At 54.4% G+C, this 26623-nt stretch overlaps 1 protein-coding gene across 2 annotated transcripts in view; it reads right to left on the minus strand.

Annotated features, from left to right (window-relative positions):
- The window catches only part of JAKMIP1 (janus kinase and microtubule interacting protein 1), a 102138-nt gene that overhangs the window by 2273 nt on the left and 73242 nt on the right, over positions 1 to 26623 (minus strand). For both annotated transcript variants that reach the window (XM_045771448.2, XM_045771447.2), the window contains 8 exons: positions 23244 to 23453; positions 22205 to 22324; positions 19513 to 19659; positions 18431 to 18571; positions 16432 to 16491; positions 5250 to 5378; positions 3852 to 3980; positions 2405 to 2488 (listed from right to left, as the gene is read on the minus strand). In XM_045771448.2, coding sequence (XP_045627404.1) covers positions 2405 to 2488; positions 3852 to 3980; positions 5250 to 5378; positions 16432 to 16491; positions 18431 to 18571; positions 19513 to 19659; positions 22205 to 22324; positions 23244 to 23453 — 1020 coding nt within the window. The remainder of the gene's footprint in view (positions 1 to 2404; positions 2489 to 3851; positions 3981 to 5249; positions 5379 to 16431; positions 16492 to 18430; positions 18572 to 19512; positions 19660 to 22204; positions 22325 to 23243; positions 23454 to 26623) is intronic.

The following is a 26623-nucleotide window of genomic DNA, read 5'->3' on the forward strand; positions in this document are numbered from 1 at the left end:
AAAGGTCAGAGAAAGGGACAGCCTCTGGAAAGACTTCATGGTCCCTCTAAACCGTTACACCCAAAAGAGAGAGTCGGCAGGTTTGCGGGGCACCCCTTCCCCATGCCTCACGCTCCCTGAAAGCCCGTGGAGTTCGTGCTGTGAGTGTCCTGGATGGGAAGGCAGCTGCAGAGGGACCGAATCGGCCCTGCAGACCCGCTCAGGCTTGCTCACCATGGGCCGTGGGCCAGCACCCAGGCCACACCCCGAGGGTCTGCCCCACACCCAAGGACCTGGCATCGTCATGTGGATGCACTTTTGTGCATTCTGGTCCCGCTGCCCGTGATGCCCTAACCATGTTTCTTTGCCTGGTCGGGTCCTATCCAGGGACGTCCCATGAGCACAGGGCGCTAGGCCTTGTGGCACCCCCAGTGCCTAGCACAGGGCCTGGCACACAGCTGGTGCTCAATAAATACTGGAGGGCAGATACATGGATAAAGGAATAGGTGAAAGAACTTCCTTCTTCTCTTTTCTCAGCTCTGGTGGCCTCCAGGGCTTCCTTCTATCAACATTTATCACCCTGTGTTGTCCCTGGTTGACACATGTAGGCCCCACGAGGCTGTGAGTGCCATAAGGACAGAGCCGTGTTCCACTCGTTTTTTGTCTGGAGCAGACTGTCTGCAGCTGTCCCTCCCAGCTGCATGCACATCACCCTTTGCAACATGACTTTGCAGCTCCTCTCAACAAGACAGGATGGCTATTTCTCCAACCCTGAAGCTGGGTGTGGCTGCGGTGCACATTGGCTCCTGGGATATTCGCAAATTGGACTCGAGCTGAGGCTTGGAACATACTTGTGCATTGAGGCCTGCCCTTTCTTCCTGTCCCAAGACCGCCAGGCAAAGAAGCCAGGTTCGCTTCCATGAGAATAAGAGACCACGAAGAGAGATCTGGCCAACAGTGGGTGCCAATGCCCAGACTGGAGAAACAGGCCATTTCAGGCCACCTAGTGCCAGCTGATATATCAGCAAAGCAGCCTCTAGAATGACCCCAGGTGAGACCAGCAGAAGAACCACACAGCTGAGCTTAGTCCAAACTGCTGACCCACGGGGTTGTGAGCAAATAAAATGTGTTGTTTTAAATAACTAAGTTTTGGGGTGGTTTGTTACGCAGTGATAACTAACTGACACATCCCTGCACACCAACCACAAAACTTGGTATAGGGCCAGGGCTCTGATGGGTGCTCCCTGAACAAATGGCCATTTGTTTTGTCCCAAACTGGCCCCTCCATTTAGCAGGTGCTGAGGGCAGAACTGGCCCACAAACACAGGGCTGAGCACCCTCAGGTGGGGATGCAGAACTTAGTTGAAGACAATGGTCAGGTGACATGTGAGCTCAGCCTGCAAGAGGGGCCGAGATGAGTGGCGGGTAGAACAGAGTTTGAGAACAGCCTTCTCACCCAGCTGGACTCTTCCCCGGCTGCTTCTCCCTGCTTCTGCTTCCCCAGTGTGCAAAGTACTATTACTACCCCGTTTTAAAGATGAGGAAAAGAGACAATGTTAGTTGTGCGGGTCACGTAACATGTCAGGCAAGCCAGTCCCCGTTTGGGTGAAAGGTGCAGAGGCAACAAACCACCTTCTCCTGCCCTCTGTGCCTCCAGTATGGGAGCCCTGAGTCACCCCACAGAGTGGGCGACCCCCTGCCTCCAGGAGGGACAGGCAGTGTACTGAGCAGGAAATAAGCCTCATCGTGGTAAAGCTGCTGAGAAGTTCCAGCTATCTCTTACCACGGGGAGGACGGCTGACCCGCACTGACCCCAGGTGAGCACTGCCTTTGGATGTTACCGTCTGAGAGGCTGGACCTCCACCCAGAGCCCCCTCCACGGTCTCCCCCAACCCAGGGCACGGGTCTGGGTCTGCGCTTTGCCTGCCTACTGTGTCCCGATGTCATCCCGGCCTTGTCACGCTCAGAGAATGTGCGCATGGAGGCAACCTGACTCTGAGAAACTCAAGGGCCAGGATTTCCCGCGACAGAGTCACACACAGTGTGGAATCGCGACATGCGGGCTGAGGGGCCAGTTCATTTTCAGAATGAAGCCCTGATAAACAATGGCAGCTTTCCTTCAGATTCAAGTCAAAAAGGAATTGGGTCACCGCGTGCCTTTCCGAATTGTCTCCTACTTTTGCACTCTTGGCCAAGAGAGAAAAAAACCAAGTTAGAATTTCATAACGTGTTTTGGTTTTTTAAAACTCTGCGAATAGGCACCTGAGCTAGGATATTCTCACCTGGGTTCAGCCTGGGTATTTTTCTCTAATGTCTCTGGAGCAAACAACTCAGACCCAGAGAGAGGGGCCCCCTCGGCACTAAGGCCACAGTGACACCACGAGGGGACAGACACACGAAGAGCCACACGATCATTCCTGCTCACCTGTCCCTTCTCAACCAGTAACTTCTCCAAGTCTTCGATTTTGGCCTGACACCTCAGCAGGTCAGCTTGTAGCTGCTCCCGAGTCTGGAACGGAAAGGATCAATAAGTGAGCGGGTCACCGTGAAGGGACGACAGAGGAGCAGCAAAGACTGTGCTGTAACCAGGCCTTGGAAGCTCATCCACGCACAGGCTCGGAGGTGGCCTGCCCGGCTGTACACATGCAATTTTTAAGAATGTTAAGGTCTGGAGACATCGATGGCTCTAACCCTCTCAATGTTATAGATAATGACAGGAGCCTGGAGCAGCGGTCGGTGTCTTCAAGGGGGTGAGTGGGCCAGAAGGCAGGCGTGTCAGGGTTCCCCACCACAGCTTTCTGATCAATTCAGTGGTTGCCTTTATCAACACTACCAGGCATGTTTCGTGGGCCTTTGGTCGTCTGCAGTAAGGGCTGAAAGCCAAAATATCTCAAGGAGCAGGCAGGTGTGTGAGTCAGGGAAGCCCACTACGTGTGGGGTAATAGGGGGCGGTGAGGACTGTGGCACACAGTCCGTCTCGGGGGAAATCACCACCCGCTGCAGTCGAAGCTGCTACCACGTGGAACGGGAAGCTGGCTGCTGCCAGGCTGAGAGCGTTCTGAGCTGCTGAGAGAGATCAGGAGCCTGGGTTTCTATGATGTGAAATCTCCTGACTTTTAAACATTGGCAACTAGATGAAACTTCTAATAAAAACCACACGATTCAGCCCAAACCATGCCCAGCCCTTTACCTCCTCTGACATATCTAGGTTATAGGCTGAACCCTTTACCGTGGCACAAAACGCTTCCGTTCCCCCCAGCCTCAGCTGCCACCGCCGACCTCAAGGGGCTGCTGCAGGGATGAAATGGGGAATGTGCTGGCAGCAGTGGGTGCTCTCTGGGGGTCCCGTTCCTTGCAGAAGGGAGGGCAGGCAGCTGCTGGTCTACGGGACTCCTGAAGGTGGGGTCAGGGCCCGTGAGTGGATGTTACTGGAAGGCAGAGCTCAGCCCCACACAACGGTGGGCGCAGCCCAGACCTGGGTGGCCAGCAGGGACCGGAGTGCCTTGAGGGAGCACTCCCCCCGCCCCCCGCCGGCGACAGTCCCTGCATCGGCTCTGTGGGGTGTTCCAGGGCTTTCTCAGCCTGGGAAGGGGAGGAGGGGAGTCTACAAGGCCACCACGTCTGTGATTTCATCACTGAGTCTTAAAGTCTGAATGCATTCCTGCAAACAGACGGCACACATGATGTGTGCTAGATGACAGTATCGTTTCTTCTGGCAGCTCCTGCCGTCCGGCTGAGGACGGAGAGAGAGCACTTCTGAGGTCAGGCGCCCCCCAACACCACTCAGAATCCCCTCCAAGTGTCACAGGCAGGGCATAGAGACCCCGGTGGTCCACCCAGCCCCTTGTGGCCCGTGGGCCTGCTACACTTACCCGGGCCTCTCTCTCGGCATCCAGCGTCCCCCCGACCTGCTCCTGAAGCAGGGCATAGGCCCGCTGCAGGGCCTGGTACTCCCTGGTCAGCTGGCAGAACCTCAGGTCAGCCTCCTCCCTGGTTGTTGTCTTAGCGTCATGGAGAAGAAAGACATAAGGAAGCACGTGACTTGGTGTGGCTCCCAGCGCGGGCCTCCACTGAGACAAAAGCACACATCCAGCCCTCACAGCGTGGCCAGCAATTACTTAAGGAGCCAGTCACTGCTGGGATGTCACTGGGGCCCTAGAGTGACAGGATGCCAGAGGAGACGCCATCCCGATCATCGGCACCCTTCCCAGGAATTCACGGAACCCTGGGGATCCTTGAGTCATGGGCAAGGGAGAAAGGGCAAGGGCGCCAGGGGCCACCCCCTCCCACCAGCACTTCTCACTTGGGCGATTTCTCTGAAGGAGACAACCCCCAAGGAACACAGAGGTAGAGGACTGGATGGGCACTGATGCATCGTTTGTAGTCGTGGAAAGTGGGAACCACCCGTTATGGGGGACCCATCACATTAAATGCCCTGTGCGTCCACGTGAGACGTCCCGTGTGCTCACGAGAGATGGGGATGCAGAACACCGTGTTTGGTGCCCAAAGCTGCCTGGTATGTCCTGGTGGTCACATGTGTCTGGTACGACCATGTTTTACTCGGGTTTCCCAAAAGAATTCAGCTGGGGGCGGGGGTGGGCACGTGGGTAAGGACCAAGCTGCCCTTTGCACCTTCATGAGGCCAGCTCACTCAGTGCCGCGGTCATGACCCTGGATGTGCGCGATGATTGGGTGGTGACCCGGTGGGAGAGGGCTTCCAGTGGTTTCTACCGCCCTCTGAGCTTGCCAGCACCATGCGGTTTCTCTCCTGCCTGACCTCAGCTTAATGAAAAAGCAGTTCATGCTGCTTCCACTAGGTGGTGTGCCTGTGTGTGCATGCACCTGGGTGTGTGCATGCATGCGTGCGCATGTATGCATGCATGTGTGCGCCTGTGTGCATCTGCATGTGCCTGTATGTGTGCGTGCACGTGTGTGTGTGTGTGTGTGTGTGTGTGTGTGTGTGTGCACATGTGCACAGGGGGACCAGGGACAGCCTACTACGCAGCAAGTGTAATTGCAAAGTTAACAGCAAGGCGACCACAGATTTCCTCTGTGAGATCAGCACTGGGGAAAGGAAGGGACCACCACAGGCTGCCAGCACCCCTCTTGCCAGTATCAGAGCCCCGCCCAGTGGGGGCCACCTGTCCTCGGGTCTACCGGCTGTGATGACACAGGCCCTGCAGGCTTAGATCTTTAGGCGGGGCAGTAGCAGGGGCAGCTGTCAGGTGCCGGAAGCACTCCCGTGGCACCTCAAATATGGGGTTGCTTACATCATCCAAGTCTTCCTCCGGTGTAGCTGGGGCCCTGTCCGTCCTGTCTGTGTTGCAGGATGTTTCTGACAATGTTTCCGAGTCCACAGACTCCTCATCAAATCCAAAAAATGTCTCCACAACATGCTTCTATAAATTTAAGGCAAGGTGCATGACATCAGGAATGGACACAGAATTGTGGAGGGCCCCTCCCTCACACCCCAGCCCATCACCCCCAGGGCACAAGGGCGACTACACACATCTGTGCCCTAAAGGCATCCCAAAAGGCAGCTGGTGGTGTTTCTGATGGACTGGGTGGGAGAGGAGGTGACCGAAGGTGGTGGAAGGGTTGAGGGGGGGTTCTGCAGCAACACACTGGCCTGACCCTGGCTCCTTCTGCAGCCACTCAGCCCCTCTGAGCACCAGCTTCCTTCTCCATCAGACAGACGTGGAACCCCCACCTCACCCAAGAGCAAGGTCACGTGTGGGCTGTACCCAACATGCTGACCCTCGATGGGTAGGGTGCGTGTCCTACTAAGGAGGGGCGGAGGGGCAGCGGGGCCCGGTGAGATGTATCGTTCTACACACCAGACACAGGGAAAGGCTAAAGGGGCAGAGGGTCCAACGATGGACCCCGGGCTCTGACTGGCTGGGTGAATGTGTTGTCCAGGTCCTCAACTGGACTTGCACTAAAAGGCAAATTTTTTTTTTTAAAGATTTTATTTACTTATTTGACAGAGATACAGCCAGTGAGAGAGGGAACACAAGCAGAGGGAGTGGGAGCGGAAGAAGCAGGCCCATAGCAGAAGAGCCCAGAATGCCTGGATCACGCCCTGAGCCGAAGGCAGACGCCCAACCGCTGTGCCACCCAGGCGCCCCTAAAAGGCAATTTTAGTTTAACTTTTTATTACAGCAAACTTGGAACACTTATAAAATTAGAAGGAACAGTGTACGGGACACTCGTGCACCAATCACTCAGAATCAGAGGCAATTCTGACACTCCGTGTGCCGGCTTCCTGGTTAACCTCCCCAGCACTTCTCCCACCCCAAATACCACGATATATGGGGCTTCATTCAGCCATGTGCGCATACATTCCTGCATTCATTCAGCAAACACTCGCTGAGCACTTTCTATGGGTCAGATGCTAGATGGGGCCTGGGGAACACAACATGATTAAAACCAGGCGTCCTGTCCTCTCCGCCACAAGGACCTTCTGTCCCCTTGGGGGCTGCAGACATTAACTGACAATCACCAGATCAACTTCCCGGGTTTGAGGAACATTGGCTTTTTTTCCCTTCAAAATAGCCCCAGAGAAGGATTTTTATTTGTGTTTACAGTTGATGAGTGCTTTTCCGTAACTAATTCCAGAGCCAAGCCCCAGGCTCCCCCCTGGTTCCTCCAGAACCCGGCTCCTGCCAGAGCCCCCTCCCCACTCCTCATCCCACAGAGAGCTCAGGGTGCACCTTGCTCGTTGAGGGGACCCCCCCAACTCTGCTTGTTGACGCTGGCATATGTCTGCCCTCTCAGGCGCCCACATGTAAGAGAACCCTGGCTGCTACCATAATTAATACCATAATTAAGAAATAATTCAGCCATCAGGAAGGAAGACGGAGACAGTGACTACTCTGTCCTCTTGTACAGCTACCGTTTCTGGAAAGGTGTTGCTGGAGACACGCAGGAGGACAGGGGTTTGCTCATGAGGGGTGAGATTTGGGTTTTTGTATTCCCCACCGTGGCCCAGAGCCTGGCACACTCAGTAAATACTGATTCTTAAATGCGTATTTGTGAACGTGTCTTTGTTAATGAACTCAGAGCTAAACTAACTTGTTTGCCCACAAAGAGTTTTAGGCTTGCACGTGACAGCCCTTCTCCTCCTTCACACAGACAGCAGCAGCTGGGCAACCCCCTGGTCGAAACCCCAGGTGAGGGGCGCCTGCATTGGTCAGTCGTTAAGCGTCTGCCTTCGGCTCAGGGCGTGATCCCAGGGTCCTGGGATCGAGCCCCACATCGGGCTCCTCTGCTGAGAAGCCTGCTTCTTCCTCTCCTACTCCCCCTGCTTGTGTTCCCTCTCTCACTGGCTGTCTCTCTCTCTGTCAAATAAATAAATAAAATCTTCAAAAAAAAAAAAAAAAGAAAAGAAACCCCAGGTGAATTTAGCAGGTAGAACTGTGGGGACCTATTAGGCTCCGTCGATTTCAAATGATTTCTTCTCTCCAAGTAGAAGCTGGAGACAGTCATATATACTCCAATCTCCTCTCCAGAAGAGAGACCTCCCTTGAATTCAGGCATCGAAAACTCTCCAGATGATTCCCAGGGAGCAGTGAATGGCCGTGACTTCCTGATGGTGATGATGGCACCTCCAGGAGCAACAGGTGTATAGCACTCAAAGCTCTCTGCACACATGCACCTCACCTCCCTGAGCTCCAGGCTCCTCATCTTTCTGCGCAGCCATTCACCCAACCTTATTTCTTGTAAACACTGCTAATTGCGAGGCCTCTGGGGACAGGACTGCGTTTGCTGCCGTGTCAGCTGGCAGCCAGCAGGGACGCACACGCACGGAGCTCCAGAAACCATCCCGCCATGCTCTCTCCAAACCATTAGGACGCAACACCCCCTGCCAGCATCCCGGACCATTCTGGGGGCTAACGACTCAGTGCTCATTACCCAGGATGACCTGCTTCTTGAAACCTCTCAGGAAGGCTACTTAGGTCCTCCCTCACCGAGCCGTAACACAGGGCATTCTGGACAGATGTTGGCAACGTGCATTTAGAGTAGCGCTGCCTTTGTCGACAGCCTCTCCCCAGAGCCAAGTGGAGCCCCCAGAAGTCCAATGTGGCCCCGGAGACCAAGACTCCAGGGAAGCAGGCTGTGGTGTGGGAGGCGGGACGCAGCTTTGACGGGCATCAAGCACAAAAGGACACTCCCATCATGTCCCTCTCCCAACAGGAGGTGATTCCGCAGACCCCGGGCACACACAACTCCCCCAGCGGCAGCAGGTGGCCGAAGAAACCCCCAACCTCGTACAACGTATGGGTGGGATTAGTTTGTTTCCTCGAAGGGTTAGTTTTTTAAAAGTGATGGTATTGTACGGGAAGCCGAAATACACCACAGAGATTTATGCCTTTGTTAATAAAAGCAAGATAGAAAAGGACATTTTCACACTTAGAGTGAAAATCTGGGGCTGTCTTCTTTGACGCCATTGTGACCTCCGCCTGATGCCGCATTTTCAGAATCTATGTGAAATAGCACCCTTCCCCAAGGAAGGACAGAATCACCTAGAAAACACTGTTTCCTCAAACGCTCGGCTCTTTAAGAAAGAGTCAAGCACTGGGACAACTGTCAGGTTTCCAGAGCTGTCCACCTTTCTCGGATTCCCTGGGGAACCCCTTATTTCACAGGAAATTTCCTCAGCTCCCGGCCGCACGCCTTCTGGGGGCTCACTCCTCCAGATTTCCGTCTTCTTTGCCCCCAGAGTCCTGCCTTGCCCACGCCCTTTTATAAACCAATCCAAATTTTTAAGATGCAGCTGGGACAAAAATGGAAAACAAATGTGTCTGCTCCGTTTCCACCTTGAACGTACAGAGGTGCTCTCTCTCAGCAGATGGAAAGGCACTGAAGGCGCACTGCTCCACGGACTGCAGCCTCCGAGCCCCCTTGCTCCTGCCTCCCCACGTCCCTTCCCTTCCGACAGCTGCCGGCGCACGCAGGGGCTCCCCAGGCCGGGTCCGTCCTTTCTCAGAACCCGTAACAGTCGCCCAGAGGCGGCCACTTACCTTCATGCTTGTAGGTCATCTCCTGGCAGCCGGAAAAGTAAAGGCACACCAGGGCACAGAGACAGAGAAAGAAGGAGAAGTACAGCACGAAGAGGATGTACTCCATGGCCGGGTGCCCAGGCAGAGCCCGCTAGCCCGAGGGCGCCCGGTGGGCCCAGAGCAGCCTCTCTGGCACCTGTTTGCAGGCCTTTCTCCAGGGCTAGGGGGAAGCACCGCTTCTCCCCCTGAACGTTCTCCTCCTCTCCACCACGCCCGGCCCGCTGTGTCCGAGGCTTCCTGCCGACTCCCGTGCCCGTGTCCGGAGCTCTGTGCCCAGCCTCCGTCGGCAGCACTGCCAGCTCGAGGGCAGATCCGGGGGCTGAGAGCAGCCGGTTTCCAGGGGCCGGGCTGGCACTGTCGTCACCCAGGACAGCTTCCCCGCTGGTGCATTCTCCGGGGGCCATCTTCCCGGCGCTGCCCTTCCACAGGCCCCGGGTCCCTGGGCGATCGCAAGGCACCTGGGAACAGCACTAGCAACGGTGACGCGGAGAGAGCTTTCTTCAGGACCAGAGCCAAAACCCAGGAGGCGCCCCCTGCCGCGTGTACCTGGGCACGTTCTCTGCTGTCCCCCGGCCACCCCAAGTGCACCCCGGACTAGCTAAACTCATGGGCTTCTCGGCAGTCTGTCCTTCAGCTGTTTATACAGACTGACCAAGGCAGGATCCACACCTGGGACACCCACAGGAGCCCGCGTTTCTTGGAGAAGCAGCTCTCAGCAGAATAGCAGAAGTAAAACCCCACATGTTGGATAAAATGGATAGATAATACCATTAAAAAGGAAAACTGCTATACTTGGGAAGATATTCAAGCCATGTTAAAAGGCAAAGGACAATCACAAAAAGAAAAATATAGACAATCAAGTTCCTATGTTTATTTCAATTGTAATAATGCTTGATACTCTGACCTTCCAAAGTATCCATGATATGAGCTTTGTAACCACATCATAGCGCCCACTGAGCCTTCACTCATGTTTCCAAATGAGCTGCTCCCCCACCCCCAGGCAGAGTTGGGACTGGTTCAGGGATGAGCCTATGACCAAACTGAGCCAAGGAGCACCAGCTATGGGACTCTTGCTGGAACTACTGACGAGAGATGCCCTCTGGCCACGGAAGGTGCTAGGCAGGTATAACACCAGCTTACAGGGGGCACCACATGGGGATAGCCCGTCTGAGAAAGAGGCCAGCCCATGGGGAAAGCAGAGTAGAAAGGGGGAGAGAGACAGGTTCCGGGCAATATTGTGTAACCGTCTGGATCCAGCTGCCTCTAGACTTCTCGGCTATATAAATTCCTTTTCTTTCTTAAATGGCTTTGAGTTTTCAACACTCTCAGTAAAAAGAATCTTGGCTAATGCGGGAGGGGGAGACAGTCCTAGAAGCCATGCTATCTGCAAGCTGTCGATTTCTGGGACAAGCCTAAAGCTTGTTTCTCTCCAAGCTGCCCTGCACCTGGATCCCCGAGAAAAAACAGAGACCAACTTTGCCTGGTAAATGTATTCCTAGCCCCAGAAACCATGAAATGTGTCCCATCCTGTCAACTCGTGGACCTACTAAGAGCCTCACGTCTGCCAAAGCTCCCCAAGAGTGGAGACACCCCTCTGTGCCCTGTCCCCTGACATTCTGCGGTGCCTGTGATGACGGCGAGAGGGATGAACGACAGGAGGGGCTGAGAGCTGCATTGCTGGCTCTCCACGCAGCCATCTACCCCATTCAACCACCAGCATCCTCTGAGTCCTCCTGGCACTGAGCCGCGGGAGAAGCAGATGTGGAGACTGAGAATAAGGTGCTATGCCACGTGCTGGGACAGAAGGAGCAGAGGGCTGAGGAGCCCAGAGGAAAGGCCTGCGCATGGGAGGGGCAAGGCTTGTTGGGAATGGGGACAGTTAGGCCGAATCTTGAAGAAGCGGGAGGCAGTGAACAGAGGAGGGGAGGGGCACTGACCCGAGCTGGGGTCTGTAGATGAGGTGGGATGGCAAATCCAGAGGGCTGGAGCCAGGGTGTGCAGACGAGAACACAGCAGTGGGTGAGCAGGGCCTGATCCCCAACAGCCTTGAGGGCCAGCCAAGGAGCCCCATCTTCATTCCCTGGAAAATGGGGAGCCAGTGTAGGGTTCTTAGGAAGAAGGTGGCAGGGCCAGACTTGTGCCCCAGCAAGACCTTTCTGACAGCTGTGGAGGGAGGAAGACATCGGAAGAGAGGGGCAGCCAGGGAAGCGTTGCCACGACCCCAGGACAAGCGGACAAGAGCCTGAGGGAACAGTGCAGAGATGAGAAAGCGGAGGCCTGGCGGCACAGGCGTGGAATCAGAGAGCCTCTGCCTCAAGGCCCTCCCCCCACACTGGTTCTGGGGTCCCCTCCTAACACCAGGCAGGGGACCTGGGGGTACAGAGCAGCCTCCCAGGCAGCTTTTCTGCTGAAGACTGAGACTCACCCCCACACTCATTTCCAGTGTTGGGGTTTCCTGCCCCATTTGAATACAGTGCCTAGAACCACCCTAACTTCCTGTCTATTCCAAAGTCTAGGTGTGACCTCGATGTCCCTGTGGTCATTGCTATGCCAGATGAGGTGCCCTGGGCAGGTCCCCAGCTCTGTTCTCCATCCTCCCCCCACTGCTCAGATGCTGCCCCAGGTCAGGACATATGGACAGTGTGCATGGCTGTGCTGCTCCGTGGCCTGGGTGTGACCCAGGATGCAGGTTCTGTGTCTGCACAATTGTCCCCATGCTTTCCCCACAGGACTGCCGCACGCAGCCCCATCAATGAGGCACACGCCATCTAGCCACACCTCACTCTGGTGAGGCTGGCTGGTGACAGAGCCTCGGGCAAGGACAGGCCAGGAACAAAGTCGAGTGGAAACAACCCTACAGGGAAAACAAGATTCCTCTGGGTACGTAGAAATAGAAAGCATGGCACATGACGACAAACGCCCAGATGCCCCAGCCACGGAAGGTGGTGCGTCCTGGCTTCTGTACCAATGCAGCTCCCACCACGGAGCAGCAGGCTTGGCCTTGGGGGGCACAAGGTCAAGTCTGGATAGGCCCTAAGAGTCTGATGAGAACAGATGCAGGAGCCACTGACCATGAGTGACCTGCCAGAAAGTCATCGGGCATCAGCTGCTTCCTGGTGACAGCAGCCCCGGGGCCTTTCGGGGACGAGGAGCCCACAGTACTGACACTTGGACCCAAGGAAGGGCGATTCTTCCCATGGCGCTCTGATGTTTCTCAGCGATCTTCCCAGCCTCTCGAGAAGGATGGCTACCGTCTAAAGGGCATCAGAGCTCACCTCGCCGTTACCTGAGACAGTCTCTCTTTTGAAAAAGGTGACATGAACGAGAACCAGGGAAGTGAAGAGCAGGGCCTGGGTATCTGCATTCCACAGACCCTCCAAAGGAAAGCTACTGATGTAAGGGGAACGGAGAAGGAGAAATCATCATTTATGGATCCCCGACTACATGACAGACCCAGAGGCAGATGCTCCATTTAGTCTCCTGGATGGGATGATCGCGGTGAGAGCCAGGACACAGGCTCCCCGAGGTCGATGCCACACGGCCAGGAGCCGGACCAGACTCTCATGCGGCTGTCAGGCTACAGCGTCTCAGTCTTTCCCCAGAACCCAGCCCCACTTTAACCAAGGGGCATGAGCCAACCGTGCTGACCTTAGCCACACTCATGTGCTCGGCTCCATACTGAGACATGACTCCTTGTTGCTGGGCAGCAAGTTTTCAGACCGCAAACCCACCCACCCCGAGCCAGGGGCTCTGTGTAGTTTCATCTGTGATGCCAGTCCTTCTGCAGAGCAAGCCCGCCCTCCCCACACGGGGTCTGGGGAACCACTCAGGGATCTCCTGCTACTCCCCATGGGGGGCTGAACTAGCAGTGTCCTGGGGCAGAGACGCCCACACCAGTCCTGTCCCCAAGAGCACAGTGAGACTGTCTCAGCAGCCCTTGGGGTGTGAAGGTTCCCCTGGGATGAGGACATCGCGGCTCTACCATCACCATATCTGTAGCAGATTGGGGTGTGGGCGTGGAACTGGAGAAGCCCCTTCCAGGGGACATGCCAAGTCCAGGGACTTACAGAAAATTCTGGCACAAAAAATTGTGCCAAACAAAGGCCTGGGCAAAGTGGTAAAGCCCACAGATACACAACGGACAGAGCTTGACGAAGGCGTTTAAGGGGAGAAAGAAACTACTGAATCCCAGCAGCCTGTGGGAGGGAAGAGAGGGAAGCTGCCCAGGCCCGAGAGATAGCCCTGGTGTGTGTGTGGGGGGGGGGCTTAAAAACCTGCTCGGGTCCCCTTCTGACCCCAGACAATGCCAGGAGAAAGTAGGAGCATGTGGGGGAAACTGCTCTATCCTTGAATCTTGAGAAAAAGAAAAGAGGGTGTGGGTCACAGAAACAGTAAGTGGAAAAGACCCTGAACCAGCTCAGGAAAATTCCCACGGAGACTCCCAAACTCCGCCTTCTAGGGGCAGTGAACTACTTCACGTAGTGACCGAACAGAACACACCCATCCTTTGAGATGATCCAGCGTCGTGCAAACGCACTTTGCCAGTAAAAGCAACTTGCTCATTCAGTCAATGCTATCCGGGGACAGCTACTCTGTGCGAGACAGTGAGCGGGGCGCGGTGAGCGGGACACAGCTCCTGCCCTCCTCACCTGCTGTCCATGCAAGCCTGGCAAAACCCAACTCTGTTCTAGGCCTTTGTGAAGTTCTCTTCCCACAAACACATTCAGAAATTGGGAAAAGGAAAAACAGGATCCTTCCTTACTCCACGAATTCTGATACAGGCTTGAAAAACGGAGTCGCAGCTCACCAGTGGGTTTCCCGAACACCCTACTTAGAAGCTTTATGGGGTGTATAATGCCACAGCACGTCTGGTTCTTCAGTCAAGCCAGAGGCCTTTAGACTGTTGCTTTTTCAGCATGCTCCGTGGTGACCATGGTGTTCACGCACGTTACCGGCAGCCGTGCAAAATGACGCGTCTCTTCCATACAGCACAGGGCGTCCCGTGTTCTCCCCCAAAGCCTTCACACCCCTGATCTATAGCCCACCTTCTGGGAGTCTACCCATGGGGACAATCCAGACCCTGGACGCAGCTTCCGGGACAAAGGGAAGCCGCTGTGGGGGCATATGCGGAGGCAGAAGGTCCAGTCACTTCATGGAACGGTCACACTCAGGGACGACAGTAGACCTGGCCCAGAAGGAGTTGTCTACACAGGCATAAACACACTCACTCACCACGGCAGCACGGAGAGCCGCTGGGAGCTGAGAGCTAACATGCCTGACCCAGAACAGGAAACAAATTTATGGCCCATCTACTGAACAGAGTATGTAGACATAAAAATTTGTATTTATGACGACAGGGTCACCACGCAGATCCATGCTTCGTAGTACAATGTTAAGGGAAAAAAAAAAACAGAAAGCAAAGTGGATTCTATAGTTTTAGTTATGTTATTAAGAAAAAGGGGACAGCACGAGGGCTCCGGGTGTGTGTGTTGGGGGGGGGGGGTTGCATTAAAATGCCAGCACAGATCACCTCCGACTGTCAGGCGGTCCCTGCTGCTGTTACAGTGGCTCCACAATAAACAAGTTCTGCCCGGCCACTTTCTATGTGAGTTTCTTTTTAAATTAATATTTATTTATTTATTTGAGAAAGAGAAAGAACAGGCTGAAGGACAGAGGGAGAGCGAGAGTCTCCCGCAGACTCCCCACGGAGCACGGAGCCCGACGTGGGGCTCAGTTCACGACCCTGAGATCACGACCTGAGCCGAAATCTAGAGTCAGACGCTTAACCGATAGAGGGCCCCCCAGGCACCCCTCATTTCTGCGTTTCTGGTGTCAGTGCGTAGAGACCTGCCCTTTGTCCACCTTGACTTGGTGGTACTTGGGCTTTGGAGCCCAGACTGGAGTTTGAGCCTCTGCCTTGTCCATTCACTTTGTCTCTTTGAGCTATTTCTATACTGTATGCCTACATGATTCCTATATCCGTCAAATGGGAAAAAGAACGCCAACCTCACGGGCTTGCGTGGTATATACATCACCACTTTGTCAAGTGTCCACGTTCAGCCCACAGATAGATTTTATTTGGGCCACAGAGTGGATTCTAACAATTGTGCCAACATTTAAAATCCTGAGATTTTTATATAAAATAAGGTGCTTTGGGGTGAACTGGGTCCCCCCAAGAAAGACATGTGGAAGCCCTACCCCCAGTACTCTGTTAACATGAGGTCATAGCAGATCAGGGTGGGCCCCTGACCCCATATGACTGGTGTCCTTATAAGAAGACAGCCATGGGACGCACAGGGCGGACAGCCTCTGACAACAAGAACAGAAGTTGGGGTCATGCAGCTGCAAGACCAGAAATGCTAAAGAGTGCCAGGAAATCACCAGAAGCTAAAAGAGCCCAGGAAGGATTCTCCTACAGGTTTCAGAGGGGCCACAGCTCTGCCCCAACCTTGACTTCGGACCTCTAACCTCCAAAACGATGAGACAACGTGTTTGTATTGTTCTCGGCCCCCTGGGTTGGGGTACGTTGTTACAGCCGCCCCAGAACACTCATACGGAAGGGTCCCCACTTCTCTGGGACCCCCAGAATATGTGACACCACATGCTGCTGGGGGCTCAGTTTGCCACAGGCACCAGCGCTCCCTACCGTCACCCTGACACGAGAGCCTCGCATCGGTGGTACGGACCGGCATATCTGCACCGCTGTTTTCTTTAGAGAAGAGAAATATTTCTCCAGGACCATATCTCTACCCCAAGATAAACCCGGATGGGCATCCAGTTCAACAGAAAGGAAAGCAGGCCCGAGTCTTTGTGGCAGTGAAAATTGTTCATGGGTTTAAATGTGAACGACGTCTTTTTTTTTTTTTAAACACCTGCCCCAATTTGTTCTTTTCATTCCAGCCTGGTCCCTATGGCGTCCGAATGCTCCCAGGCCAGCTGTGCTCTCTCTGCAGGACATCTGGGCACTGTCTCTGTAAGACCACATTTTCCAAAGAGAACACGGTTCTGCATATTCCAGGAAAATCCCAAAGCTCCTGACCTTGTCAGAACAGGATATAAGATGTTACAAACCAAGCCTGAGTGCCCTTTAAATCCTTCAAAAGGTCTAAGTATTTATGCTTTTAATTTTGGGTGAGCACCCCCTGAGGCCTGCATACAGAATCCGGCAGTAAATTTTCCATGAATAAGTTACAATCGCTGGCCATGGCCATAACTGGTGTTGCTTTGAGAGACGCCGTAAGGGCTTTCTCCCCATCAGACATGCAGAGACGTGAGTGTCTCTGCCTCGAGGGCCCCCTATGCATTGCTCGCCTTTCCCCGCTCCTGGGCCATCCGCCCGGCAGCCCGGGCAGGGCCACGAAGCAGGGCAGCTGCGCCACTGCGGGCTTACCTTGGGGGGCTTCAGACTTTTCCCACGATGTCTTTTGGAGCGCAAGAGCCGTTCCCTCTCCTAGAAGGAGACACAACTGTTGGCATTTGCAGCCAGGTCACATCACATCAGCCAACCCCCTGGCCTTCACCCTGCGCCTGCCTGTCGGCACCGGGTGTGGATCAGTCCAAGTTCTGAGCACCCGCGTGACGGCTGCTTCCTAGAATGGCAAGCCACACGGCCACCCCGTTTACTCAAGTCCTTAACAAGACTGGGACTGTCTTGAGAAAAATCCCCAAATCTGCCAATGCTGAAAGCCCAGCCTGTCTGCTTTGGGGGCTGGAAGGTGTAAAGCACCGGGCAGTGTGGATGGCGACCACAGCCCAGAATGAAACAGCTTGTGGCTGTGAGCTCAGACTGAGCTGGGACCAAATCCCCGTGGGCCTCCCCCAGACCCGGTGACACACTTTACTCTTCTGACTTCAGGTTCTTCCCTTGCTCTGTGGGCCTAGAACCTACCATGCAGTGTGGAGCCTGTGGCTGCCCGCTGGCCACCGTAGTAGGAATGGCGTGTGCAGAGCAGTAGAAGGTGTGGCAGCCTTCGGTCCCAGGCCACACCAGGACACCTCTCCCTCCTAACCAAGCCCTGCTTTTCCCCATGGCTGCTCGGAAATCCAGAGACAAATCTGGTGCTTGGTTCCAGCCCCTGTGGTCCACGTATTTGTCCCTCCTCATCTCAGTGGATGTGAATGTATTTCCTCCAGTCTCACTGATTTATTATTCCTCTTTCAACTCTATCTTCATTTTATTGAAGGTGTGTTTTCATCTTATGCTGTATCAAATCTTTGTGTAATGAAGAAAGATGAGAGGATGGATGGAAGGAAGGACGAAGGGAGGGAAGGAAGGAGGGGAGGATGGGAAGGTGGATGGATGGAAGGAAGGAATGAAGGAGGAAGAAAGGAAGGAAGGGGAGGGTAGAAAGGTGGGTGGATGGAAGGAAAAAGGGATGGAAGGAGGATGGGAAGATGGGAGTATAGATGGATGGGAGGAAGGAAGAAGGGATGGAAAAAAGAAGGGGAGGATGGGAAGGTGGATGGATGGATGGATGGATGGATGGATGGGAGGAAGGAAGGAAGAGAGGAAGGGAGGGAGGGGAGGATAGGAAGGTAAGTGGATGGAAGGACAGATGGATGGATGGATGGATGGATGGATGGATGGATGGATGGAAGGAAGGAAGGAAGAAAGGATGGAAGGAGTATGGATGGATGAGAAGATGAATGGAAGGATGAGGAGGAGAATGGATTAGTGGGTGGAAGGAAGGAGGGAAGGAGTTAAAGAGAGAGGAAGAAGGACAACAACGTGACCTTGACAATTATGGTCAAAGCTTATCCTAGAATTTTGATCACTGGTTTGTCTACTCTTTGAAGACCCATGAATGGAACCGCCACATTGCCTCTTGGGCAGTAAGAACACACTTTGCTTCTAAGAGCCAAGAGAAGCTCATACACACGCTCGCTTGTGGTGCCCGAGCAACTTTCACAGACAGCTGGAGAACTCCCTGGATATAACACTCCACCTACTAAGACATGCTCACCCCCTCTTAATCTTACACACACGCAGAGGCTTAGCAAGCCCTTCAAATTCTAGTGTGATTATAAGGTTCAGGCTTTCAAGTTCATGGTCTGCGACAACTGAGCTAAAAAAAAAAAAACAAAAAACCAGACATCTCGGGGGAAAATCGTGCCCACTCTGCAGAGGCCAGAAGATGCATTCTCAAAACCGATGCCGCCGCTTAACAACAACGAATCAGGGAGAAGATGTGAGAAAAAGAGTAGCCATGGAAACTGCTCCCAGTTTACACAGACTCAAGGTTGTTTTCTGGCCCAAATAAAGCGGGGAGGAGCCGGGATGAGCTGGGGAGACCCCGCCCACTCTAGCAGCGCCCCTAGAGCCCCCACGCCATTCCTGACCCGGTGTCGCTTGGCGCCCCCCCGAGGACTGTCCCCGGGCACAGACGTACCAGTGACAGGTCGTCGATGACATGCTGTTGCTCCAGGACCTGCAGCCGCAGGAACTCGATCTCCTGCTCGTCCCGGGTCAGGCTGAGGTCGTTCAAGGAAGTGTGTCGCTTCAGAGACGCCTGCGCAGACAGCTTTTCTTTCTGCGGCCAGAGGGAGAGAGCCCGGCGGGGCTGCTCGGGCCGGCAGCTTCGTGACAGGCCAAGGGGCGTGAGCACAGGGATACGGGATGGAAGGAGGGATGACAGCAGCCGGTCCCCAGGCCAGAGGAAGCAACAGATACAGACAGAAGCCAGCCCGGGGCATGGCCAGCAGGGCCCGCTGCTGAGAGGAAGGGCTGGCCCCGCACGTGGGTGGGGGGGTGGTCGCCCAAACCGGGCCCTGGAAGCCGGACAAGGAAGCTGGGGAGGCGAGCACGTCACCGGTAATCACACCCTCGCACCTGGGCCTGCTGGGGGACCCCAGGACGAGAGCCTTGCTCCTGCAGAGTGTCAGTCTTGCCGCTGTAGATGGGGTGGCTGACCTCACTACCTTGGGCCACAAACCTCAGACTCTTCCACAGACGATCAAAGACCAGACACCCCCTGACCACAAAGACCAACCACTCTTGCTGGCGAATGCAAATCCCTTATGCAAAGAAAGCACCTGGAGCAGAAACGGCCATAGCTTTCACCTAGTAAGCGTGCCCAGGAGCCAGGTAGGCTGGGAGGCCTTTCTCTGCCACCACTCTGTCCTCCAGACAACCCCCAGTGCTGGTATTGCCACCCCCACTTTCTGGACAAAGGCACTGAGGTGCAGGGAGAATGCGGGGTGCGTCTGAGGCCACGGGGCGGCAGGCAGCAGGGTGCAGGTACAGCCCCAGCTGTGGGGTGCTGCCTGGTGTCCTCCCTCCGGGCACAGAGCCCGAGCCCTGTGGGTCCCAGAGAAGCGGGAGCACAGGGGTGGGCGTGGGCTGAGACCCCTCATGGGCTTCCTGGAGGAGGCAGGGACTGCAGGGAGAACATGGACTGGAAGGGTTGGGGCTGGACAATCCCAGACGGAGACCAGAGCTCGGGGCTGGGGGTCCCCATGGCCAACGACTCACCATTTCCACATTTTCCCTTGTGAGGTTCTTGATTTTCTCCTCCATCCTCTGGATGCTGTGCAGCAAGTCCTCATTCTTCTTGTTCATTCGCTTGTTCTTCTCCACCAGGGGCTTCAGCTGGACCTCGGTCTCCCGGGAGCGTTTCAGCTACGATCAGAAAGACATGGAAGGCCGGTGGCTCTAAGACCCAGTGAACTGCTGACGTCACACCATGGAGGCTGACAGGGATCCAGCCTGGGCCTTCCTGGGACTGGAGCTGCCACTGTGAGGACACATTTCCTGGATGCTACAAACCCCAAAAAGATCCCGCAGACACCTGGCTTCCAAACACAGTATCCTACCCGAGGCTCAGAGGGCTCTGGGGGAGGCAAGAGGAGGAGGCTGCAGCCCAACAGGAAGGCCCACAGATCTGCCTCAGGGCCCCCTGTCCACTAGTCCCCACGGTCAGGAATCAGACGCATAAAAGTCAGTCCAGTGACCTAGCTGCTCCCGGCCACCATCCCTCCCCAAGTGCAGACCTAGCAGAAACTCTGCCTTCTTCGGACAGCAGGGAAGGCCTGGGCCCCACGCATTGCCAGACTGTGTGCAGGGATACAAGGATAAGTAGGGTGGGCATCAGTCCTGGAGGTGATCCCTGAGTCTCGACAACCGGTGGGGCATCCCCTTCCAGTCTCTCTTGTCTGATCGGCATCGGGGGAGCCCCTCTTGGTGCTGGTGACAGGGATGGTACAACGGGGTGCCCTTCCAGCAGATGGAAGGCAAAGACAGGAAAGGAGGTACAAACACAGAGAGACAAGGGCAGGCAGACGTTCTGGGCGGGGAAACCACACCCCCAGAGGTTCTGAGTGGATAAGAACACAGCTCTCTTGGTGCAGCGGGAACACAGAATGTGGGGCGGTGGGCCTAGGAAGGGTGGGCACCGTGAGTCCTGGCTTAGGGAGCTGGAGAGCTCTGTCATTTAGTTTCCACCCCTGGCCCTCGAGGGCTCTGAAGCAGGAGCACTCTGGGGTCAGGTCTGCCTTCCAGAACAAACTGTGGTTAGTCTTGCTGGGTTTATTCATGCCTCCCACCAACCCGAGGAGGTGGCCCCCATCCTCATCTCACAGAGAGCCTGACCGCAAAGAGCTGGGGCGCTGTGCTCCTAGCCACATAGAAAGTGCTGGTACCGAGAATCAAGCACAAGGACTGACCGCAGATCCCTGATTTGGGGGACCAGGCTGTCAAGGAAGATAAAACAGTTGGGGGAGCACCTGTTCAAATATAAAATGGACCTTCGACCCAGAAGTTCTTCTTCTGGACATCGACCCCAAGCAAAGGAACCGGGCAGCCTAGAGATCCTCCTAGAGAGGAATGAGTGAATGACCCGGTAGGTCCACACCGTGGAGCATGAGCTGTGGGCCGCTGAATAGACAGCATGAGTCCGCTTGTCCTGATGGGCGGGGCTGTAACCCATAAAGCAAGTTGCCGAACAAGCCAGAGGGGACAAAGCCCATTTGTAACCGCAAAACAACAACAGAAAGACCCTTGGTGGGTGTCGATATGTTTCCATGAGCGTTAACACCATGTAAGAACTGCCCCAAAGAGCTAAGAGTAGTTATGTCATGATTTTAAGCTCAAAGCGCTGGCTAGCTGGTCGATTTTTGCTTTAAACACGTCGGGGTGCTCCGAATTGTTTCGAGCAAGCTACATCTGTTTCTATCTTCTTAGTAAACCGCTCTGTAGCCCACTAGGGGCCTTTTTTAGTTCATAAATATTTAAGTGGAAAACGTACATCTAATATTTGATGTACGGTCTGATTAAAGCCATTTAAAAATATGCCTTTAAAAATACTTGCAGGAAATGAACTAATCTTGATCCTGTTGAAACTGTGAAAAGGTGACATTCATCAACACTGTTCATCTCCCATGTTTTTCAAATATGACATAGATGGACTCACTTTCATAATAAAATTTAGAATCAACAGGAACACGACGAGGCGTTTGTTAAGAAGTTTATGTACCAACTCCCACAACGTAAAAATTCAGTTAGCTGTTTATCCAGCAAGTTTACACACAGTCAAGAAGCCGTTCTTTTTACTACGGATTTATATGTTTAACCCAAAGTCCCTGTTCATTATTTTAAAATTAGAAATCCGTGAACTATCATGCAAAAGAAAGTAAACAGAGATGCAAAAAATTTAAATGATCCATAATCATACCACCTAACACAACATCCCATGTCCAGCACGATGACGGTGTAGTTTTGTTCTCGAAACTGCTTGTCATTTAATTTACTGCGAGCCCATTTCCAAGGCAAATAAATAGGATCTCTATTGCCATTCTTAATGACAGCACGCAGCACACTGCACAAATGGTCCGTGATTACGTTGCCCAATACTTGAGTATGGAACAAGTGGGCTTTTGTTTTGTTTCGGGTCGGTTCTGGTCGCCAGCATAAACACTGCGTCGACCACCCTCTCCACACCCCTCACATCTCTGACTGTTTGCTCAGGATAAATTCCTGTTGAGACAAAGGGCAGTCGCAGCTTTCTTCACGGACCGTGTGTTAGATTTTTAATCAGAGATTAATGAAAGAAAGTAAAGAAAACCAGAAAGCCTCCACACTAACTATGTGTTCAAGGCGGGCTTTGCGGGCCCAGGGCGGCTTCCTCGCGCCCTACAAGGCACCATCTGTGTTTCGGGGGGCTGATTACCAGTTCGTTCCTCTCGTCTGCCAGGAGGGTATTTCTGTCCTCCAGCTTCCGTATCACCGAGTTCAGCTCGGCAATTTTTAGCTGGAATCGCCTTACGTCTCGCTCGTCCAAATGCTGATCCTAAAAAAACGTCGGGATACAAATTACTCTGAAGAAGCTTGAAGGACCCCAAGCACTCCCAGAAAACCCGTGGGATGTGAGAGAGGGCTCCTCGCTGGGAGGCCCAATGCCAGCCGGGGCTCCCCGGAGTCAAGCCACACAGACAGGCACCCCAGGCCCCGCCAGGGACTCACAGGAAGACTTCATCTCCAAGTGGCAAGACTGCAAGGCCCTCCAATGGCCCCACAGAGCCAAATGTAGTCTCTGAGGACCTTCACGTCTGAGCCCCTGTCCACTGCGTCTCTCTTACAAAGGCCCGTCGTGGACACGCTAGGACATTCCTCAAGACCCGCTGGGCCAATCTTGCTGACCACTGACATGCCAGCACCTCATATGGGATCTGCGCAGGGCATGTATGACAGACATTCAAACATGTGGTGATTGAACGAATGAGTGAGTGAATGAGTAAATGAATGAGTGAATAAATGAATGAAGGAGTGAATGAATGAAGGAGCGCATGCTGCTTCAGCCTCCTCTGTGCATGTTAGCACCAAGCTGTTGCGCCCAAGCCCTCTCCTGCTGGCTAAGCCCCTACCCGTCTGCAGGACTCCGACTTCAAGACTGGGCCCCCTCCTGTGCTCCTACCGCACACGTGGCACTGATGTCTTCATTTCCTTCTTGTCCACTGAGCTCAAGATGGCTGGAGGCACAAGCAGCCAGATGCTCACCTCTCTATCCCCAGGCCTGGGCCCGGCACGTCATGAATGTCAGCCCATTTAGGGAGGGAGGGAGGGCAAGACAGATGGACGGATGGAAGGGAGGGAGGGTGAGAGGAGGCAGCAGGCAGGCAAGGTGACCAGAAGAATGACCCATAGAAAGAAGGACAGGTGGCAGTCAGCCATGAGGCCCCGGTGCTGGCACCTGCCGCCGTCCCCCTCACCTGGACGCCCATGAGCTCTGCCATGTCCCCTATCCCAGGCGGGAGCTCTCTCTTTGGGCTACTGTGGTACCGCTCCGCCTCTTTGACCTGAACCAGCTGCTCATCCAAAGCCTCCTTCTGAAGAAGCAGCTTCTGGGTCTGACCGGTCTGCACCCCAAGTTCCTTCTCCAGGGCCAGAATCACACGGTCCTTCCCTCTGATCTCATCCATCTGCGAAAGAGAAAGAGTAAGCCATCAATCTACAGGCTCGCGACCAGGGAAATCTCTCCCTCGTTGGCCTGAGGCCCAGGAAACGGTTAAGCAGGACCATGGACGTGGGTCAGCCGAACTCAGAAAACTCGGGACACAGAGAAACCACAGCCCACGGCCCAGGCCCTCCTCCCCTGAGCACAGAGGAGCAGAGAAGTTATGGGTTCATGGACCTTTATGGCCAGCTAGATGCTTTCCAGGGGCTCATGTCAATGCTCATGTCTCTCTTACCTTAAAGAAAGAAAATAAAATCCTGACCTCAGGCCCCTCCAGCCCCCTCACCCCCCACAGCTGAACTTCTTCACAGAGTTGGTGGGTCTTATCTCCCACTCACTCCTCAACCCTCTCCTGTCTGGTCACAGCCCCCACCCCTCCATCAAAATTGCTCCTGCTAAGGTTCTCTATGCTCCCCCAGCCCCCAAACCCACAGGACAACTTTCTGTCCTCCATCCTCCTTACCAGCATCTGGCCCATGAGCCTCTCCCACCCCTCCAGCCCTCTGCCATGAGAGCTCGGTTTCTACCTTTACAGACTCACCTTGCTCTGGCCGCCATCAAAGTCTGGAGTTTCCAAGGCCTGGCCCTCTCCCCAGTCTGTACCCTTTCCCCAGGTAGCCCTGTCCTCACCCATGACAGTAACTCCCCCACCTGCTGCTGACACCCCAGCGTATTCCCCGGGCCCTGACTTCTCATGGAGTGCCAGAATCATAGAACCAACCGGTTACGTCTCTGCTGGGGTCTCTAAAGGGCCTCAGCCTCTCCACATGCGGACCTCCAAGTGAGCCCCAGTTCGCCCAGCCCGCTCTTGTCCCGCATTGCCCAGAGGACACCAAGCGGAAGGAAGCTTACAGAGGGGAAAGCTTTGGCCCCGGGCCATACACTTGCACTGATTCCAAACACAAAGCCAACAGCTGGGAAACTGCCCCAGTGAGGGTGCTGTACTGGGTGTCACATGCCCCACCCCCCGCACCCCTCCCCACCAAATCCACGTCCTTTCTAGAACCTGAGAACATGATGTCATTTGGAAAAGGGTTGTTGCAGATATAATCAGTTAGAAGAAGGTCACCCTGCAGCAGGGTGGGCCCTTAGGCTGTGTCCTTAGAAGAGAAGAGGCACACAACACACAGGGAGATGGCTGAGTGGGGATGGAGGGCAGAGGCCGCAGGGATGGGCCCACGGGCCCGGGAATGGCACGGACTGCCTGCAGCCACAGCGGCCGGAAGCAGCAAGCCCGGCTCCTCCCCGCACCTTCAGAGAGCACAGCTCGGTGACACCAGATCTCAGACCTCCCGCCTCCAGAACTATAAGCCAATAAATCCTGTTGTTTCAGCCACCCAGTCTGTGGTCCTTCATTACAGCAGCCCTGGGAAACTGAGGCAGGCTTTAACAGGGAGAATTTCCCAAGCACTGGGGTTTCATTCATTGACAAAAACCACAGGAGTTTCAAATACAAGGATGACTCCATCATCATGGGATTTAGGAATAAATGTATTTGACTTAAGGCACACAACAAGTTCTGAAAAGTTTCGATGAAATCCGCTACGGATAAGGTCTGTTGGGTATGCTATCTGCGGTGCTATTTAATACATATCTGGGAGGGGCCCCCAAGCTCGGGCCGGTGTGGAAGCAACGTAACACTCTACTGCCTTGATCACCCAGTTATAGCCAGTTGAGATCAACAAATTGGCACAGTGGAAAAAGCACAGTGTCTGGGGCAAGAAGTTATGGACCGGACACTAAGCTCCCACCGGCAAGCTGTGTGACCTTGGCTAAGCCACATAACCTCTCCACACCTCAGCTTCTGCACATAGAAAAGGGGACGCGGAACATCACCCAAAAGGAGGCAGAGACAAGCAGGCTGGTGGGGACCTGGGCCACAGGACCTTGACCCCACCGTTCCCGGCCCCATCGCTTGGGTCACGTCCCCTGATTTCCTCCTGTGCCTCAGTGTTCTCATCTGTGAAATGGGGATAAGAACAGCACAGAACTACTAGGGATGTTTTGAGAATTTAAACACGCTGACACATAGAGAGCGCCTGGCACGGAGCAGACATTCAGTAGACGCTTGCTCTAATGAGAGTTGTCCAATGGCACACAGTAGGTCTCCACAAACAGTAGCACCTGTCCTTCCCAGACTTTGTCCCCCTTAGGTATTTGGATATTGAGGAAATGCATGAATACTGTAGATGTTTGAATTGTGGTCCCTAAAAAGACAAGGAGATCATCCTGGATTAACTGGGTAGGTCCGAAATCCCCTGAAGAGCGTCCTTGTAAGAAGAGGAGAGGCCAGGGATGGAGAAGAGAAGCCACAGGGAGGAGGCCAAGTGAAGATGGAGAGAGGGGTGCAGCGCCAGGAGCTCAGGAGCTGGGAGAGGCGGGAGGGAGTCTGCCCTGGAGCCCCCAGAGGGGCACAGTCCTACCCACACCCTGATTTCTGACTTCTGGCCTCCGGACTGTGCAGGAATCCACTTCTGTAGTTTTAAGCCACGAAGTTTGTGGCCATGTGTTAAGAAAGCCACAGGAGAAGAATCCGAAGGCCATTCTCACTCAGCACACTCGGTGCGGTGAATTAAAGCCGACTGTGACCTGCACCCTCTTCCTTGTGAATCATGCACCTCGAACCCAGAGGCAGACCGTCACCGCGGGCAAGGCTGGTTACGAGCTCCATCCTGGCAGCAGACGAAAGCAAGTGCAAACGCCCCCCACACACTGTGTGCCCTCCCGACGCCCAGGCAGGGTCACCTGTCGGACCCAGCCTTGGCCTCGGTAAAGCAGGCCCACGGAGTCCTCTCTAGAACCCCCCTGTCCAGTGGTGGGGGTTTAGATTGAAGGGCAGAGCCTGGCATATTATAAGCTGCGGTCATTGTTGGCTGCCACCATTAATCCGTATTAGCTCCTGGTGAACGTAAGACTATCTTATTTAAACAGCAGAGCATTAAACACTGATCAACTATAATTGAGATTCTAGAAGGGGCAATTAATACCCTCAAAATACTGGGGGGCTTTCAAGCAAAGTCCTACAGTTCCAGAAAACTCTCTGAGTCACCTTTCTTTGAGAGTAAAAAGTGTGCTCCCGTTTCTCCACTGCCCAGCCCCGCGTGACCATCTCCTGGATCCAGACTCGGGCCGCCA

Source organism: Ursus americanus, chromosome 8, assembly GCF_024610735.1.
Source record: "Ursus americanus isolate L20-20 chromosome 8, mUrsAme1.1.p, whole genome shotgun sequence".
Taxonomy (NCBI): domain Eukaryota; kingdom Metazoa; phylum Chordata; class Mammalia; order Carnivora; family Ursidae; genus Ursus; species Ursus americanus.